This window comes from Gopherus evgoodei, chromosome 3, assembly GCF_007399415.2.
Source record: "Gopherus evgoodei ecotype Sinaloan lineage chromosome 3, rGopEvg1_v1.p, whole genome shotgun sequence".
Taxonomy (NCBI): domain Eukaryota; kingdom Metazoa; phylum Chordata; order Testudines; family Testudinidae; genus Gopherus; species Gopherus evgoodei.
This window is the reverse complement of record NC_044324.1, coordinates 191,650,351-191,668,920: the sequence shown is the minus strand read 5'-3', so window position 1 is coordinate 191,668,920 and position 18,570 is coordinate 191,650,351. Positions and strand designations below refer to the sequence as shown.

At 53.2% G+C, this 18,570-nt stretch overlaps 1 protein-coding gene across 3 annotated transcripts in view; it reads right to left on the bottom strand.

Annotated features, from left to right (window-relative positions):
• PSME4 (proteasome activator subunit 4) overlaps positions 1-17,317 on the bottom strand; it is a 238,832-nt gene extending 221,515 nt beyond the window's left edge. For all 3 annotated transcript variants that reach the window (XM_030557730.1, XM_030557731.1, XM_030557732.1), the window contains exon 1: positions 17,088-17,317. In XM_030557730.1, the coding sequence (XP_030413590.1) occupies positions 17,088-17,296 (209 nt within the window). In that variant the 5' untranslated portion in view covers positions 17,297-17,317. The remainder of the gene's footprint in view (positions 1-17,087) is intronic.
• Between the last annotated feature and the right edge of the window lie 1,253 nt (positions 17,318-18,570).

Below are 18,570 nucleotides of genomic sequence, written 5' to 3'. Positions count from 1 at the left end.
CGCCGGTAGGCCACAGTGGCCTACTTCCCGGTCCTCTTACCCTCCCCCTTGAGGGCCCTCGCGACCCAGAGGATCAGATGGAAATCCCCCCACCGCCGGAGCGCAAGCTGGACTTTGTTACGGGAGCCACGGACGTCCTCAAGGAACTCCCGCAGCTCCTCCCTCAGTGCATGGGGAGGCGGGGTCACTGATCTATGACTGTCCCCCAGTGGGGCCCCTGTCACAGCCCCGTGGCCCACCGAGGCTGGCAGGCAGGGGCAGAACCCCGACGTGGCGTCCGATGGGCTGAAGCCACACGACCTGCCCTGCTCCCCGGTTCAATAGGGGGCAGCGTAAGGAAAACAGCAGCCCCCAATGGGTCGGGACAGGGAAAGACGTCCAAAGCCGCTCCCTGGGGGGTAACCCCAGGGGCGGCAATGCCATCACGGGAGGTGGAAAGGACAAGGATGGGTCTGGCATCAGGGATAGGTCAGAGGTCAGGAGTAAGACGGGGATCAGGAGGAGAATCGGGGAGGGGGGCAAAAGCAGGATCCAGAGCCTCAACAGTCGGGCCACTGGAAGGTGGCTCCTCCCGGTTAGGCTCAAGGATCTGGGAAGTGGAAAGCGGACCCCTAACGATGCCGGGCTCAGTCACTATGGTTCGTGTGGCAGCCCTGGCATCCAGAGATAGATGTTCATCAACGGGTTCCCTGCCCGGGAAGGAGGTTGGGTGTTCCACACCCAAGAGGGACACCCCCTGGGAACTGGGTCCCGGCAGCCGGGCACCGGCTGCCGCCCCAATGGGCTCGGCGGCCATCAGCAGGGCGCCACCCACAGCCGGGGTGATGGAAGATTCCAGGGGACCCTCAGAGGCAGGAGCAAAAGCAGCGGTCAGGGGAAGGGAACAGGGAGACCGGGGTGAGGTCGCCCAGATCGAGGCTCGCCGGTGGAGGGTCGTCCTCCCCCTGCGTGACCAGGGTCAGACCCAGGGCCTCTATCTCCTCGTAAATGGACAGGAGACACCGTCCACCACCCAAGGGCCCTCCCCGCCAGCACCTGAGGCGACGCCCACCTCAGCGCTCACGGGGGCTTTGGATGGTAAGGGGCCAGGAGGGGCTCCCTAGGGGGTCTCCACGGAAAGGGACCCTGGAGGAGGGGCAGAGTTACCTTCCAGTGCTGCCACGACATCCCCAGCTGGCACCACAGAACGGGAGTCATCAGGGGCATGGCAGAAGGCTCATCATCGGTGCCCCCCTTCCTGCTCTTCTGGGGGGTCTCTGAATCCGAAGGATGTAAGGAGACTCGAGCCTTCCGCTTACCCCGCTTCTCCTGCACTAAGGACCAGCTCTCCATGGCATCATCCAGGGGCTGGCTAACAGGGGTCAGGTCGAGGAGCAAGGCCAATGGCTCAGGGACTCAGGGAAGCAACGGTGGGGTAGCAGGAAGAAGGGAGGATTCCCCGTGGGGCGAGCCCTCTCCCATGTCCGGCGATATCTCCACCGCACCCTCCTCCACAGCAGTGGACCAAGAAGAAGGAGGAGGGGCAGCTTCGGGTGCCAGGCAGCCAGGGGTATCGGCGATGACAGGGCCGGCGCCTTGCCGGGGCTCGGCAGTACCAGACACTCCTCCATGCTGGGCCAAGGAGCAGTCCCTCCAGATGTGCCTCATCGCCCGGCAGAGGTAGCACCGGGCCTCCCCCATCAAATAATGCACCCGGTAGTGGGCTCCCTGGTAGGGGACCAGAAAGGACCCCTCGAGCGCCTCTCCGCCACGTGCCGCCGGCGGCAGTTGAAACTGCACTTGCCACCAAAACGAGAGGATGTGACGGAGGGCGGGGTCCTTGCACCCCAAGGGGAGAGGGCTGATGACGGATATGAAGCGTCCCAGGGCAGAAAGGACGGGCAGCAGGGCGGCATTGGGCAGGAAGGGAGGGATGGAGGTCAGGATTAAGCGGACCCCCAGGTCTTCCAACGGCTCCAGGGGGACGAACACGCCCCCCACAGCCAGGCCCGTCTCTACCGCCTCCTGGGCGGCGGCCTCCGATGCCAGGAAGAAGACCACCTTCCCGTACATTTTGGAGGCCGCCACGATGGCCGTGGGGCCCACCACCCTTGCCAACGCCCGCACGTAGGTCTCCACGTGGGGCAAGGCAGGCACCAGGAGGCAACGGACGTTGTGCTTCCTGGTCAAAGTGGGAAAGGGGCCCCAGCCACTGTAGATGGTAGTGGAAGCAGCGGTTGAAGGAGCGGCGGTAGCCAGGGGGGCCGCTGCCACCTGGGCGTATGCCCTGGGGGCCGGGGGAGGGACACCTACAGAGCTGGTGGAGGGAATAGCAGGGAGGGATGCCGCAGATGGTAGTGGGGCCGCGGCAGCAGGGGCAGTCTCCGCCATGGAGGGCCTGGCCTTTCTAGCGGGGCCCTTACCCTTCTTCCCACCCCGACCCTTCCCACCGGCTGAGGGGGCTCCTCTCGAATCGGCAAGGGCGAGGGATGTGGCAGCAGTGGAGGTCTCCCCAGTACTCGCCACCGCCAGTGCCCCAGCAGGGGCAGTGGTAGGTGGATCGGCAGCGGCGGTCGAGGTAGAGGCTTGGGCAGCGGACACGGGGTCAGGTGGAGGAGGGGCAGTGGGAGCATCGCGAGGGGTCTCCCCTGCCGCATCCCCTGCCATAACGAGAGCGGGGAGGGGGACAAACAGCGAGGGGAGGGGAAGGAGGAGGCGGCAACCACTCCTCCCCGCTAGGCTGCAGGCAGGAGAGGAGGGCGCCAGAAAGGGAAGGCTAAAGAGGTGTGGGAAGCAACCAAGGACCTACGGGCGGGAGGGCTTCGGGGCACCGACACAGAGGGGAGTTCCGGATCCTCTAGTTGCACTAGGGGATCAGGGGGGACAACGGCAGAGGGGGGGTGCAGTGAACAAGGGGAAACCAAATGGGGAAGGGCACAAGCGCATAGGAGGGGGCGTGGGCGTGCGAGGAGAGGGACCAATCAGGGCTGGGGGAGCACAGGGTTGGGGGGAAAAGAGCGAGCTGGGAATGGGGTAGAGGGGCCACGGGGACAGCTGCAGGGCTGGGGTAGGACTATCAGGGCCGCAGAGGGAAATAGGTGGGGCGGACAAATGTGGCAAAGGGGAGAGGGTCAGCCCAGGGGGCGGGGGGGTGTGCGCTCACAGGCACTTGTGCCAAAAAGTCAATGGTTGGCTGCTGCTGCTGAAGGCCCAAATGATAGAAGTGGGCGTGGTGAGCCAGGCGAGCAGCTCAGTCCCGAAGGCAGGAGGCCGAAGCAGAAGGAAAACAGCCAGCAGGGGTGGTGGCGGGGGCAACAATGGTGGTGGGGGCGAAAGGGGACACGGATGGACTGGGGGCAGGCTCCACGCCACACCCCCGGTGCCCCAGCACACACAGTCCAAACTCCCACCACAAGAGCACAATTCAAAAAAGACTCAGTCCAGAAAAGCCCCCTCCACAGTGGTCTTCATACGGTCTCCAGCAGCAGGCCGTCCTCTTCTCCTTCCTCTCCTCCTCCAGGCACCAACAGCTCCCCAGCAGCAGTCCCAGCAGCTCCAGGTGGTGGTGGTGGTGGTCTGGTTTCCAGGCAGGAGGGACCCCGCTCAGAGGGTGGTGTCTTCAGCAACAAGAGCTGGGGTCCCTCACTCCCCTCCTCTCTGGGAAGCAGGCCAGCAGCTGCCCTCCCAACCCCCCCAGGGGCTGTAGGTGGAGTAACAACAGTAACTGAGGTGAGGGGGAACCACCAGCCAGCTAGCAAACAGACAGCAGAGAGTGGGGTGGGTGGTGGTGACTAGCCCAGCCAGGGGAGCAGCAGGAGAAGGAACAGCAGCAGCAGCAGCAGCCGCCTTCTCCCTCCTTCCTCTACAGCAGAGCGGTCCTATTGGCATCCAGAGGGGGTGGGCGGGCGAAGCGGCCCGGCTACTTCTAAAGGGCCTCCCCCCAGCCTAAGGGGAGGACCCACAGGTCTGGGACACCAAGTAATTACGGGGGACAACTAATGAAAAAACAGGATCGGGAGTGAGGTCATAGGGCTAAACGAAGGGAACCTGATGGGGACACCGAGCAGAGAACCCCGGACAAGGCCCACTGCTCCTCAAAGGCATCAAGGGAGCCAGTGGACTCCGCCCATAGGAACTCTGCCCGGATGCGTGAACAGACAGAGGAATGGAAATAGGCCCTACAGTCGCAGGAAATCCCGTCGGCCAACCTCCTCTCCCTGGTGTTGTAGATGGCCAGTTTGGCCAGGGCCAAAAGGAGGTTAAGAAGGAGATCCCGCGACTTTGTGGGGCCACGGATGGGGAGCGTGTAGATAAAAAGGTGAGGGGAAAAGTGCAACCAAAAACACAAGAAAATATTCAAGAGGAGCCAGAACAGGGGCTGCAACCTGGCGCACTCCAAATAAATGTGCGCCAAGGTCTCCTTCTCACCACAGAAAGGGCAGATGCTAGGGACAGACGTGAACCGCGCCAAGTACACGCCCGTGCTCACGGCCCCGTGAAGAAGCCGCCAACTGATATCCCCGGCGGGCCTCGGGACCAGGGCAGAGTACAAGCTGGCCCACCGGGGCTCCTCACCCTCGAGAGGCGGCAGGAGGTCCTGCCATTTGGTATCGGGGCGGGATGCGAGGGTGAGGTAGTGAAGGGTATGGAGCACGAGCGAGTACAGATGTTTCCGTGGCACGGTCTGGAACAAAACCGGCTGCAGATCATGCAGCCGGCTGGCAGTGAAAGGGTGAGGGGGCCGATTGGGTCCACGGGGCAGGGGCCCGATAAAAATGTCCACGGGGCCTGGGGTGGAGGGTGGGCGGGGCGTGCCCTCTCGCAGGACCCGGTCGAGGTAAGCCCGAGCAGCGGGCAGTAAAGAGGCCTTCACCTCCTGAAGTACGCGCTGGGGAGTACGAGGTCTGGAGAGCCCCATGCGCTGAGCGAGCGTCAGGGGATCCAGCCAGTCTCCCCGGTCGTAGTCCAGGAGGTCTCCGACCCTGGTGACTCCTGCCGAGACCAACCTCTGGCACACCGTGGGGGACTCTGCCACCTGCACACGAAGCTGGGGATTGTGTAGCAGGGGCTCCGCGAGGAGGTCAACCCCCACGGTGGCCGCCACGGACCTGGTCATTGAAAAGAGCTTCCAGGTCCGGAGGAGGTCTTGGTAGAAGACCGGCAGCCCGGAGAGGTCTCGCGGAAGACCTCTCGGATGGAGGTAAAAGAGCTGCCGGTCATATCGGAGCCCTCGGAAGCGGCGGAGGAAGGCGTGCGCCAATACGCTCCACGCCGGACTACCCGCACCAAACAGGAGCCTCTGCAGGGCCTGGAGGCGGAAGACATGGACCTGAGCGCGTAAGCACTTCAGGCCCTGCCCCCCCTCCTCCAGGGGCAGGTGGAGGACCCCTGCAGAGACCCAGTGCGTCCCTGGCCAAAAGAACTCCAGAATCGCCATCCGGAGGTTGGCCAGGAAAAACGGGGCTGGGACCAGGGTGTTGAGCCGGTACCAGAGCATGGACAGGACCAGTTGATTAAGCACCAGCGCCCTCCCCCGAACAGAGAGGCACCGGAGTAGTCCTGTCCATTTCTGGAGCCGCTCTGTCACCCTGCCCTGCAAATCCTGCCAGTTCTCCGGCGGAGACGGATGCGTGGCAGAAAGGTAAACGCCGAGATAGAGCAGCGGACCCGCGCTCCACTGGATGGCCTGAAGCGTGGGTGGGAGGGAGCTCGCCTGCCACCCGTCCCCGACCACCAGGCCAGAGCTCTTGACCTAGTTGACCCGGGCGGACGAGGCCGCCAAGTACACAGCCTGGCAAGCCTCCACCCGCGCCAAGTCGTTCGGGTCCTGGACCACGAGGAGCACATCGTCAGCGTACGCTGACAGGACCAGCCGCAGCCCCAGCTCCCGAAGCACCAACCCCGTCAACCTCTTGCGGAGGAGACAGAGGAAGGGCTCGATCGCCAGAGCGTACAGCTGGCCCGAGAGGGGGCACCCCTGTCGCACTCCCCGCCCGAAGCTGACCGGCTCGGTCAGGGTCCAGTTGAGCCTGACCAGACACTCTGAAGAAGCGTACAGCACCTGGAGAAAACCCACAAACAGGGGTCCGAAGCCGAACGCTCGCAGAGTGCACAGGAGATACCCGTGATCCATCCGGTCGAACGCCTTCTCCTGATCCAGGGACAAGAGGGCGAACGACAGACCATCCCTACACCCCAATTCCAGAAGGTCCCGGACCAGATACAAGTTATCAAAGATGGCACGGCCCGGGACGGTGTAGGTCTGGTCTGGATGGACCACGTCCGCCAGCACGGACCCTAGCCGCATCGAGATGGCCTTCGCAACAATTTTGTAGTCCGTGCTGAGGAGCGAGACGGGACACCAATTCCGTTAGTCGCGGAGGTCCCCCCTCTTCGGCAATAAGGTCAGCACGGCTCCCCTGCACGAGAGAGGGAGGACCCGCTCTGCAAAGCCTCGGCCCAGACAGTGACCAGGTCTGGGCCGAGGACATCCCAGAACATGCGGTAGAACTCCACGGTCAGCCCGTCCAAGCCCGGAGATTTATTGGTGGGCATGCGACGGAGGGCTTCCGAGAACTCGGCCAGAGTGAGAGGCAGCTCTAGCCGGTCCCGGTCACCTGTGCTGACCGTCGGGAGCCCGTCCCAGAGCACTCTGCAAGCGTTAGGATCGGTCGGATCTGGGGAGAAAAGAGTGGCGTAGAAGGCCCTGGCCCTCTGGAACATCTCCCCCGGATCCGTGAGGGGGGTGCCGTCCTCCGCCAGGAGGCAGGTGACGTGCTTCTTGGCCCCCCTCCTTTTCTCCAGGGCGTAGAAGAAGCGGGAGCCGCGATCCGTCTCCCGAAGTAGGTGGATGTGGGATCAAACAAAAGCACCCCGGGCCCGATGGTCTTCGAGGGCCCGGAGCTCCTCCTGCTTCTCCCGGCACGCTCCGCAGAGGGATGGATCCTCGGGGCTGGCGGCCAGATGCCTCTCCAGCTCCAAGACCTCCCGCTCCAACTACCCTATCGCAGCATCCCTCCTTCGGCTGGCACCCCGAGTGTAGTCACAGCAGAAGAGCCAGGCGCGCACCTTCCCCAGATCCCACCACTGCCGCGCCGAGGAAAAGGCGCGCCTCTGCCCTCGCCAGGCCAGCCAAAACTCCCGGAAGGACGCCACGAAGCCCGCATCCTCCAGCAAACTATTATTAAAGTGCCAATAGGCCGGCCCCGGCCTCTCCGCGCAGAGAGAGGCCGTACCGGTGGCAAGGTGGTGATCTGAAAAGGGGGCCGGCCGAACGCTGGAGGAGTGGGCCTGTGAAAGGTGGAAACGTGACAGGTAAATACGGTCTAGCCGGGAGTGGCGCGACCGATGGGCCTCCACCCGGACGAAGGTGAACGTCGAGACGTTGTCCGGGTGATGGTCGCGCCAGACGTCCACCAGGGAGTGGTGTTCGACGATCTCCCGGAGGACGTCCGCGGCGGCCGGGCACTGCTCGGTCCCCGAGCGGTCCCGTTCCTCGAGGGTGGTGTTAAAATCCCCTCCCAGGACCAGGCACTCACGAGGATCCAGGGAGCCGAGGAAGGTGGACGCCTGCTGATAAAAACGTAGCCTCTCCGGGCCCGATGTCGGGGCATAAACGTTGACGAGATTAACCACAAGCCCCTCCATGCGGACCCGGAGGTGCAGCAGGCGACCTGGCACAGCCTCGGCGACCCCCAGCACCTCGGGCCATAGGTCGGGGGAGAACAGGGTCACCACTCCAGCCGCGCAGACCGAGAAGTGGCTAAAGTAGGCCCTGTCTCCCCACTCCAGCCGCCAGCTAGCTTCAGCGGCTGGATCCGTATGGGTCTCCTGCAGAAAAACCACAGAGTACCCCCCTCCCGGAGGAAGGAGAGCACCTGGCTCCTGCGGAGACCCATCCTACAGCCCCAGGTGTTTAAGGTGGCAAGGACGATTGGCGCCATGAGGAGGGCTGGGGGGATCCTCGCCGGCAGACACGCCCACGGCCTCCAGCAGGCCACGCAGCAATCCGTGACCAACCCTGAAGGTGAGTAAAGAGTCACGGAAGACACGGACCCGCCGGTAGGCCGCGGCGGCCTGCTTCCCGGTCCTCTTACCCTCCCCCATGAGGGCCCTCGTGGCCCGGAGGACCTGATGGAAATCCCCCCACCGCTGGAGCGCAAGATGGACTTTGTTCCGGGAGCCATGGATGTCCTCAAGGAACTCCCGAAGCTCCTCCCTCAGCGCATGGGGGGGTGGGGTCACTGATCGATGACCGTCCCCCAGTGGGGCCCCCATCACAGCCCTGTGGCCCACCGAGGCGGGTAGGCAGGGGGCAGACTCCCAACGTGGCAGCAGATGGGCCGACGCCACACGACCCGCCCCGCTCCCAGATTCAAGAAGGGGCGGTGGAAGGAGAACAGCAGCCCCTGGGGGGTCAGGACAGGAAGAAACTAGTGAACCCGCTCCCTGGGAGGTATTCCCAGGGGCGGCACTGGCATCACAGGAGATGGGGGGGACAAGGACAGAGCCAATAGGAGTAGGGCGGGGATCAGGGAGAGAATCCGGGAACGAGGTAGAGGCAGGATCCGGAGCCTCCATAGTTGAGACGCCGGAAGGTGGCTCCTCCTGTCCAGGCTCAACAGCAGAGCGGTCAAAGGGAGAGCCAGTACTGGCCCCAGGAGAAGCAGGGTTCTGCTCCCTGAGGACCAGAGCAGGGGCTGCACTAGAGTAATCAGGAACCTGCTAGAATCAATTAAGGCAGACAGGCTGATTAGAACATCTGCAGCCAATCAAGGCAGGCTAATCAGGGCACCTGGGTTTAAAAAGAAGCTCACTCCAGTCAGGCGAGGAGAAGCCAGAGGAGAGGAAGTGCATGTGAGGAGCTGGGAACAAGGAGCTGAGAGTGAGAGGGTGTGCTGCTGGAGGACAAGCGTTACCAGACACCAGGAGGAAGGTCCTGTGGTGAGGATAAAGAAGGTGTTTGGAGGAGGCCATGGGGAAGTAGCCCAGGGAGTTGTAGCTGTCATGCAGCTGTTACAAGAGGCACTATAGACAGCTGCAATTCACAGGGCCCTGGCTGGTACCCGGAATAGAGGGCGGACCTGGGTTCCCCCCAAAACCTCCCAACTCCTGATCAGACACAGGAGGAGTTGATCCAGACTGTGCGGAAGATCACTGAGGTGAGCAAAATCTGCCAATAAGCGCAGGATCCACCAAGGCAGAGGAGGAACTTTGTCATATAACACTATACATTTAACGATTACCGTAATGTATAAACAAATTATTTTCAAGTTTTTAAGCTAATTGTAGTGAAATTATCTCGCTACAAAATACAGTGTACCTCCACGTCGTGGGGTATTTCTTGACACATGCACAGATGATGATGTGGCAGTGCCTTGGCTTTGTTTGAATTAAGTTAGCCACTATCTCTTTCATTCTATAGTTGTGTATATCTAGGTTTAAAGAACTGACTTACTTCGATTTTTGATAAGGGGTGCGAGAACATATTTTGAGAACCAAAGGGGTGCAGGCTGCAGTAAAGGTTAAGAACCACTGCTCTAGAGTCTTCCTTGAAAACTTTTAATTCGTCATTAGAAGTGTCCTTTACAGCTATCCCATTCCAGAAGAAGAAAGAGGTATTGTAGAGAAAGGCCAAGAGGATTTGCAGTTGCATGTATTCAAGCGACCCAAATCCTGTTAGTAAGATTACTAATTATAATGAAGGTTCAACAGATAAAACAATTTTGGACTTCTGGAAGGAGGGGTTGGAGTCAGAAAGATGAGAATGTAACTGAGGCACTAGGAATCTGAGAAAAAGGACAGCAGCTGGTCCGGATGGAGAGTCATTGCCTTTGTTAACACTCATGGCATTATAAGAAAATAGAAAAACATGAACCAATTTCAGAAAATGTAACAGCAGTTTGTCAGAACTAAATGCTGTTCCTTTAAGAAACAGAAGGGGAAGAGAGTATAAGAAGACCAGTCTCCAGAGCATAAGCATATCACTATGCACAGGAAGCAGAACTAGACAATGAAATGGCTTCTGTTTTCACAGCTTCAAAAAGATTTCTTTATGTAAATGGAGGAAAAAAACAGGTTTTTAAGCTTCTAAATCATTTGTCTTCAACTAATCCAACTGTGCATCAAGACACTAAAATACTCCCTCCTTTGAAGGGGCTGAGCAACCTGCCCTCAGCAGCACCCCAAGATTAAAAAAAGCCAACACAAGTAACATCAACATGAAACTTTTAAAGCATTCAAAGCACCTTAAAAATTGTCTCCACAGAAGGAACACAGAATTACAGTTAATAAGGAGAGTGTGTATGCCGGGTGTCCCACAGGATTCTTGGGAATCCACATTTGAGAATGTGTATTTATTCACATGCAAGAAATATTAATGTGGAATTAAGGTAGTAGGCACTCAGTACTACCCTATTCTCCTTGTGCCCTTCCAGGACATTTGAGTTTAATTTCCAAAACTCAAATATTGGAGAACCTGGAAACATTCAAGTTGAAGTCCCCTGTAATGAAGGTTAATATGTGAAACAGGCAGCTTTGGACAACCATAAAATAGTGAGTTATGTGACACTTCTCATACAACCTTAACTGCCCCATTCAATTCCTGCTTTCAGGAGTCCATCAGTGACATCACAGGACCCTACTCCTCCCTGTGCCCTTGCCAGCCAATTGCAAGTATCCCCAGATCAATGGTGCTGCACAGTGAAGGTCCACTGGACGGGACTATACGATAAGGGGTTCCAATTTAGAGTTTAGTTGGGCACTGAAAACGGCAGGGTTACTTTTCCCATTCTTATTGCCATCCCCATGCAGGCAGAGTTAACTTTTACTCCTCACATAGTACAGTGTCACCGTATCTCTCAAAGACCAAATTAAAAAAAAAAAAGTGTCCCTATTCCTATGTGGTGTACACCAGTCCCTCATTTTACAGTTCGAGTACATGCCTTCCTCATTTTCATTTTTATAAAGTTTACTGTACAATCAAATAAACATTCTAAACTGTACCAGAAAATTATCTGTATTAGAGAAAGGTGGACGCTCTGCCATGGTTAAGACTGAGAATTGCTTTCACATATAAATTTAGGAACTTTTCTAAAATCTTCCAATGTTTCCAATACACATTTTTCATGTGTAGCAGAGGATAGTTTTCTGCCCAAATCTACAGGGATCCATAAAAGCAGTTTTTTAAATATGAGATGCAAAAATAAGTGTTAGTCATGGTTTGTAAACCATTTAAACTACCCTAATTCTTGTGTACCTTTGAGTCCCAACTTTTGCCCAGGAAAAACGTGATTTCTTCACAGATACAATAGGGATTAAAAGCAAAGCTTATAATGAAATACCAATTGCAACCATACAGATAGCTCTCCTACTGAGTGAATTTCATTCATTTTAATTTTGTACAACCTGTAATTCAAACAGCTGAATCACATTTTTCATGCATTGGCATCTGCCTGCATTCTGCCAACAAATCTGTTGCTACTAACAACAATAATTACCTCAGCTACACAAAACTAAGTTGCTAGGAACAAATCTTGGTCCTTTTGCTCCAAAAATATAGGCATCTACCTCTACTAAGGGATAAAGTTATAGAAAGACCCATATGTCCTTCCTAAGCTGCACCAGCCACCAAAGAAAAAAACTGTTTGTCATAACAATTACAATAAGAACTTTAATAACTTGTTTCATTTAATTACAATCTATATTTGTTAAATAAAGAATATGCACAAGTTTTCAATGAGATATTACAATGTGGAAAAACTGATGTGATACTAGCAAAAAAAAATTTGAGCTAGAAACAGACCCTAGTCAAAATTTTTAGATCAGAATAATTTTGTGATGACTTGTAACTTTAAAAAAGTATTTTCAAATTGACTATAAACTTTTCAAAAAGATTCTCTTTTGCTTTCAGAATAAAACTGGCAATTTTCAGGACAAATTAATTTGCTAGCCAAAGTTGGAAGGGCATTAAAAATAGGAGTTTATAATGGAACTTAGTCACAAATTTATACCCCAATTCTTCAAACACAAGTATAATGTCACTCATATTAGTCCCATTGAAGTCAATGGGACTACTCACCTGAGTAAAGTAATTGTAGGATTGATGTCTTAATGGAAGAGAGAATTCTCTCTCTTTACAGGATGTGTACATGGTACAATTAAAGAGTCCATTTACTTCACTGAAAATTTTGAGTGTACAAGGAATGAAGCATCAAGCCCAAATACATTTAAAAAGTGACCTGAAGGGCATTTTACCCGATGAGATCGGATTTCAGCAGTTTGAGTTTCTTCTAAACAACTGATGACATCATGGACATCTGAAATAGCTGAATTTCTAAAATCACCCTGTGTATTAGTGATGTTCTCAGCTGTTGCACAAGATGCAGTTGTCAGCAAGAACTCAAGCAGTAACTGATTTTCAACTGAAAATATATTTAGGTCTGATCTTGTACTCCTTGTGTACCACAAACACTATATACACACAAACACTTAAAAACGTGTATAATAATACATATAAAATATTTAATATGTCTGTATGTAATAAGTGCATATATTTTTTTATTTACTGTTTGTGCGTCTTTTGTTTTCTGTAGAGTTAACTGCTTTATGAAATATTATGAGAATACAACATTTTAAAATTTGGACATCTGCAATAAAACTAAACAATTTTACCACTCTGAAGATTCTGTCTTTTTTTGTCTGGTTTTGGTTATAGAAAATTAAGTTAATACAGAAAATCAGAGTGCAACTTATGTAGGCCAGCTGGAGAGGGAATAAAGAGTTAACCTCCACTTCTCCCTCAGTTTTTTTTTTAAGCAAATGTGTTCCAATATCACTGCAATGCATTATAGTACCACAGAAATCTTGGAATTAACTAAAAGGGCATTTTTTACCCCTTCGGTAGAGAGAACCTAACTGCATCACACAGATAATGATTCTATCTTCAATGAGGAGGTGGCAAAACATACTAGTCCTGTCCCTTTTGTGATTCACAGAGCAGCACAAATCATTCTAGATGGAATGCACTTACTGCCCTACTGACTAAATTGTTACAATAGTTGTAGTTTACAGTATGATATCTAATGGTTAGTTCAACATAGACACTGTCAAACTGCAAAGAGCCTAACTCGGGCAGATGAGCTGCCAAAGTCACCCTACCTTCAGAGGCAGTCCTTCCTGTAAGCCACTGACAAATGCCACAACATGTTTTGACAGCATCAGCTTATGAACCTCTGCCATAAGACTAAAAGCAACAGGCATCCCTGTAAACAGTATGAGTTAGCAGATGGCTAGGGGGAAAACAGTACCAATCAAGTTCAAAATATCTCATAATGCAGTCATGCGAGTCATTTTGCACCTAGAAACGTAATGCTATCCAAGAATACTCTTTGGTAAACACAAGGTCACTTGCACTGACATTAGTCAAAACCAGATTTTTAATTACCATATACGTATTAAATTCCCAAGTTTTCAAAAATACTATTTTGCCTTTTTTTAATGATATAGGTGAAGAGCCACTTTACAATAAATTTAGGAACCAGACTACCAAATGCAGTCGTCACAGATCTCTAAGAAACTGACTTACTCGTTAGTCTCCATTACGCAGCAAATGTCACTGCTGTAGAGATGCAGAGTGCTTAGCAAAGACAGAATGTTATTCATATAGATGTGATACACTGATTAGAGGACTGCAGCAGTTGCCATATAAAAATGGCATCATATACATGGCCAGGCAAAACAACAGATCATTAGAAAATATGAAACTGGCTATGTTTTTTAAAATGTACTTACACATTTCTATAATGCCCAAAACATCCTCCAACTTTCATCTACACCAGAAAATTTAGAAAAAATTCCCACTGGTGTTACCACCAGACCCATCATTAGCACCAGCAGGAGCCCTAATATAGACAAGGGTCTGGCAGCTCTGTTTTTCGCCATCATATGGCCTTTGTTAACACAGTGGCAAAAATGCTAGTCAATGCCAGAACCTAATCTATGCTAATACTCCCACCAGTAAAGAACCAGGGGGAGCACTGATGCAATTTTTGTTAATGGACTGTTTTATAATACTTAAATACTGCACCTACAAATGTGTTTGCTGTGGAGAAGGGACTGTTAAATTTCATTTCTGAAATTATGCCCCTTTTGGAAAGGCAGCACTTCAGTACTTTTGATGTTCATGAGATACACTGGTTTGAAAGCACTGGAAACTGAATTTCAACAGTGTAGCTACAATATGGATAACAGAAGGGCAAACTTACCCAGAAAGCTCTGCCACCTCTGGATGGAAAGGCATATGTTTTATTTCCATGCCCATTCAGACCTTGGACTGTGAACAAAAAGTGGCCCCAGTTTTGATGTGTGTGTATCCAGTAGCAAAACTGGACTGAACCCATAAACTCATTTTACATAATCCAAACATCCATCACTTGGTAACAATAGCTTTTTGTCATCATACACCCAGGATAAATTAATATGGGATTTTTTCCAAAAGCACCTAAGGCTGACATTTGCAAGAGACTAAGGGAATTAGACATTTAAAACCTCTTGAATTTCTAGTGGATTTGGGTCCCTAACTCTTTTGGGAACCATTGAAAATCCCAGCCTAAGGCACCTTTTGAAACTCCCATTCAAGACCCAACAACTTGGATGTAAAAGGGACCTGACAATGGAATATGGAGCCTGAGCAACTCATTTGACCCAAATGGTTTCATTAACTGTGGGTCCAAAGGATAAAATCTCTTCAAACCTGTTTCCCTCTCAATACTGAAAAATGGTTACAAATTTAATCAATTTCTTTAACAAGGAAAAGGTGAGAGAGGAAGCAAATTTTCACATCAGGCACTTAAATATACAAAATTAATAGTTTCCCAGTAGACAAAAATGCCTTTGCCCTTACTTCTTATTCCAAAGTACACTTTGACTGTTTTGTATCATTCATGGTCACACAACATTAGATACATTTGCAGAGACAAAGAGTATTTTGTACCAGAGAAGAGATTGAGGTTAAACTCAACAAGTTACTCACTGGATCTGTTACCTATTCCAGAGTCTAATTCAGTTTCTCTGAAACTGAACCTCTCTTTGGAAAGTAGAACAACTGCCCTATCACAGTCTACTCTCCCCACAAAAGTATACACAGACGTGCAAGAAACCACTGAACAAAAACCTGGGTGCTACTTTTGGCAGCAATGACTAGTATAAACTTATTCCCAGGAGAGATGGAGCAGTCATGTACAGTTTCTGGCTAAATAACTGAAGGCTTAGTGAGTAACTACCTTCATTAAAGCCAATAAAATCCTTTTTCCACAGAGACTAAGGGGCTAAGCAGCCCTGAAATGGGAGTCTAGCCTCTACCGCAATATAAGCCTACAGTGGAAATTGCACCAGTTGCGGAGGCAGCAGCAGAAGCTCCTCAGCTTCCCCCAAACAAGACCAGTAGCTCCTAGAGGCACTATCATCAGTCCCAGCTACTTTAAAGACAGGGTTTAACCTGCAACAATCAAAAACCTGGCTCCGGTCCCAGCTCCTGCTGGTGTCACCTTTAAAAATAGCCCCAGACAAAGGTCCCGCTGGCTCTAGGGGGCAGAGGGGGATGAGGGCTGGAGTTTAGTGGACACAGGACAGACTCATTGTGCAGGAGTTGGCGGCCTCTGCACTGTCATATGCTAAAGAAGAGGGTCTCCGCTCACAGCCTGAGCTGCTTTCACTGACCTCCCTTCACAGCCGGCAGACTGCTTGGCCCACAGGGACTTCCCCCACATTAATGTTGAACAAAAACTCTGGGGAAATAAAGGGATAGAGGGCAAAAGGCATCCATACCAGCAGGGTACACACATACAGGCGGCAGGTACAGAGGACAGCAGGGCAAATACACACTAGGAGGGCGAGATATAGAGAGAAACCTGGCACCCACATGTGTGCATGTATACACACACACACACACACACACACACACACACGGAGGTTAGAGGATAGCCAGGTGCACACACATTGGGGTGGGAGTAATAAAAGGTGGGTACACACCACCTATGTGTGTGTAAATAGTGGATAAGTACACACACCTGAAGGGAAGAGTATTGAGTGCAGGAGAGTGTTACTGAGAGTGAGTACACACACACCCAGGGAGGCGTATGGAGGACAAGTACACCACTGCAGGAAGGGTTAAGAAGGATGGGTGCACATAATCCTCAGGGAAGGTACCAAGGGAGAGTGTGTACACACACACACACATAATGACCAAAGGCAAGAAAGATACCAGGGACAGACGTACATACACACCCACACACCCCCTCAGGGAGGGTGGAGATCCCAAGGGTAGGTGTGTACACCCCTTGGGGTGAGAGAATACCGAGAGTGGGTGTGTACACATGCACGCACACACCCTGTGGGTGCCTATGGCGCATGTACACTCACTCCTCAGAGGCAATGATGGCACGTGTACATACAAACACACACACACCCCAGGGCACTGATGGCACGTGAACACACATCCGTGCACCAGGGAAGAGGGGACGACACACCAATAACATGTACACACACACACCAGGGGGACCGATGACATATGTACATACAAAATGACACCAAGAGTACCAATGGTGTATGTACATGCAGGCATACACAGACCAGGGTACCAATGGCATGTGTACATGCACTCACCAGGGGTACTGATAGCAGGTGTGTGTATACACACACTACACACACACACCCATAGCCCAGGGGCACCGACGACAGGTATGTACACACACCCCATAACCTGGGGGCACCGACAGCAGGTATGTGCACACACACACACACACACACCGTACTCCGCGGGCACCGACGGCAGGTGTGTACACACACACACACACACCCCCATACCCCGGGGGCACCGACGGCAGCACACACACACACACACCCATACCCCGGGGGCACCGACGGCAGCACACACACCCATACCCCGGGGGCACCGACGGCGGGTGTGTACACACACAGCCACACCGACCCCGCAGCCCTACGGCCAAGAGGGGCGGCAGGGGCCGCTCTTCCAATCCCAGCTGCCCCGGCCCGGCTTGTGCTCGGCGCCCCGCAGGGAGGCGCTGCCTCGGCCCGGCCGGCGGACTCACGTGGAGAGTTTCCTGGTCCAGAAGAGCCCCCCGGGCCACAGCTCCTGCAGCTGCACGGCCCGGCCCAGGTTGCCTTTGATCTGGGCCAGCAGGCGGCTCGCCTCGGCCTCCAGCCGGTCCCCGTACGGCAGCAGCTTGTTGTAGGCGATCTCCTTCTGCGGCACGAAGCCCGGCGCCTCCCCAGGCGGCCCGCTCCCGCTCCAGGCCATGGCTGCCGCCGGCGCCGCCGCCCTCTGCGCCCGGCTCCGTCCTAACGAGTCACACAGCGGCTCCTGGTGACGAAGCAACCAACCGAGCGAACGGCCGCCTCCCGCTCGGGCCAGGTCACTTCCTGCGCGGGGGCGGGGGGAGCGGAAGCGGGAGGTGGAGGCAGGGGGCTGAGGCAGCCGCGGGCAGGGGCTGGGTGGGGAAGAAGGAGTGGGAGAGGCGCTTTGGGGCCGGCGCTCAGGGGCCTGAGAAGGGCAGAGAAGAGTGGGGCAGGCTCTGGGAGCTGAGGGGAGTCAGGGGCGGCACTCTGGGGGTCGGGGAGTGTGGTAGGGAGACTTCAAGGTGAGGTTTGAGGAAGGAGGTTGGGAAGAGGCAGAGCTGAAAGGAGCTCTGGAGGGAGAGGCAGTTGGGTGTCTGAAGGGGTGGCAGGAGTAGAGGCTGAGACAAGTGTGGTGGGGATTGTGCTGGAGAGGGACAAGAGAGAAGGGGCTGAGTCCCTGGCTGCCTAGCAGGGCTGACCTGCCCTAGAGCTCTGTCTGGTTTGGATTCATTCTGGCAATATTTAAGTCGCTCTGACTTGTTAGGAAGGAATTCGCTGGGCATTTGAATGAGGTCATTTAAAATTTCACTTAAAAAGAAATCTTCATGCAAATTATCCTACCCTGACAGCCCTTGACACAGAGTGTGGGAGAGGAATACTCATTTCTGCTTCTGCAGCATCCACGCAAATATGGTATTAATAACAGTGTAAAACTCTTACCCTCATCTTCGTGGCAAGTGAGGCAAAGGATAATTTTCCTAATTACAAGCTGTACTGACATTTTTGTGCCAGAGCTGAAGGGAACAAGGGAATGAAATTTTGACTGAATGATCGCACAAAGTATATTTTTAAGAGAGTTTAATTCCAACCAATATAAAGAGACATCTAAAAATGAAATATGCTAATTTGAGGACAGTCTTGCTATTGACAAAATCAACATCAGACATTGTAGGACTGCAGGATCCATTCACAGTCTGTAGTAAATAGAGAAAGCTGTGCAGTTGTCTTAAATGGCCAAGAGGTGTAATCATCTAGAGAATGTGACTGCTCTAGCAGTGGTGGGATTTCATCAGTGTAAGAATCAATGGTGCTATGCATCCACATGTTATCTCATTTTGGATGGATTTGTACCCAGGCTTACACATAGCACTTTAATCAACAATTGCAGTTTCATGACACTCTTAAGTATCTGATCTACAAGTTCTCAGCACAGCTCCCTGAAGCAATGGCTTGTGA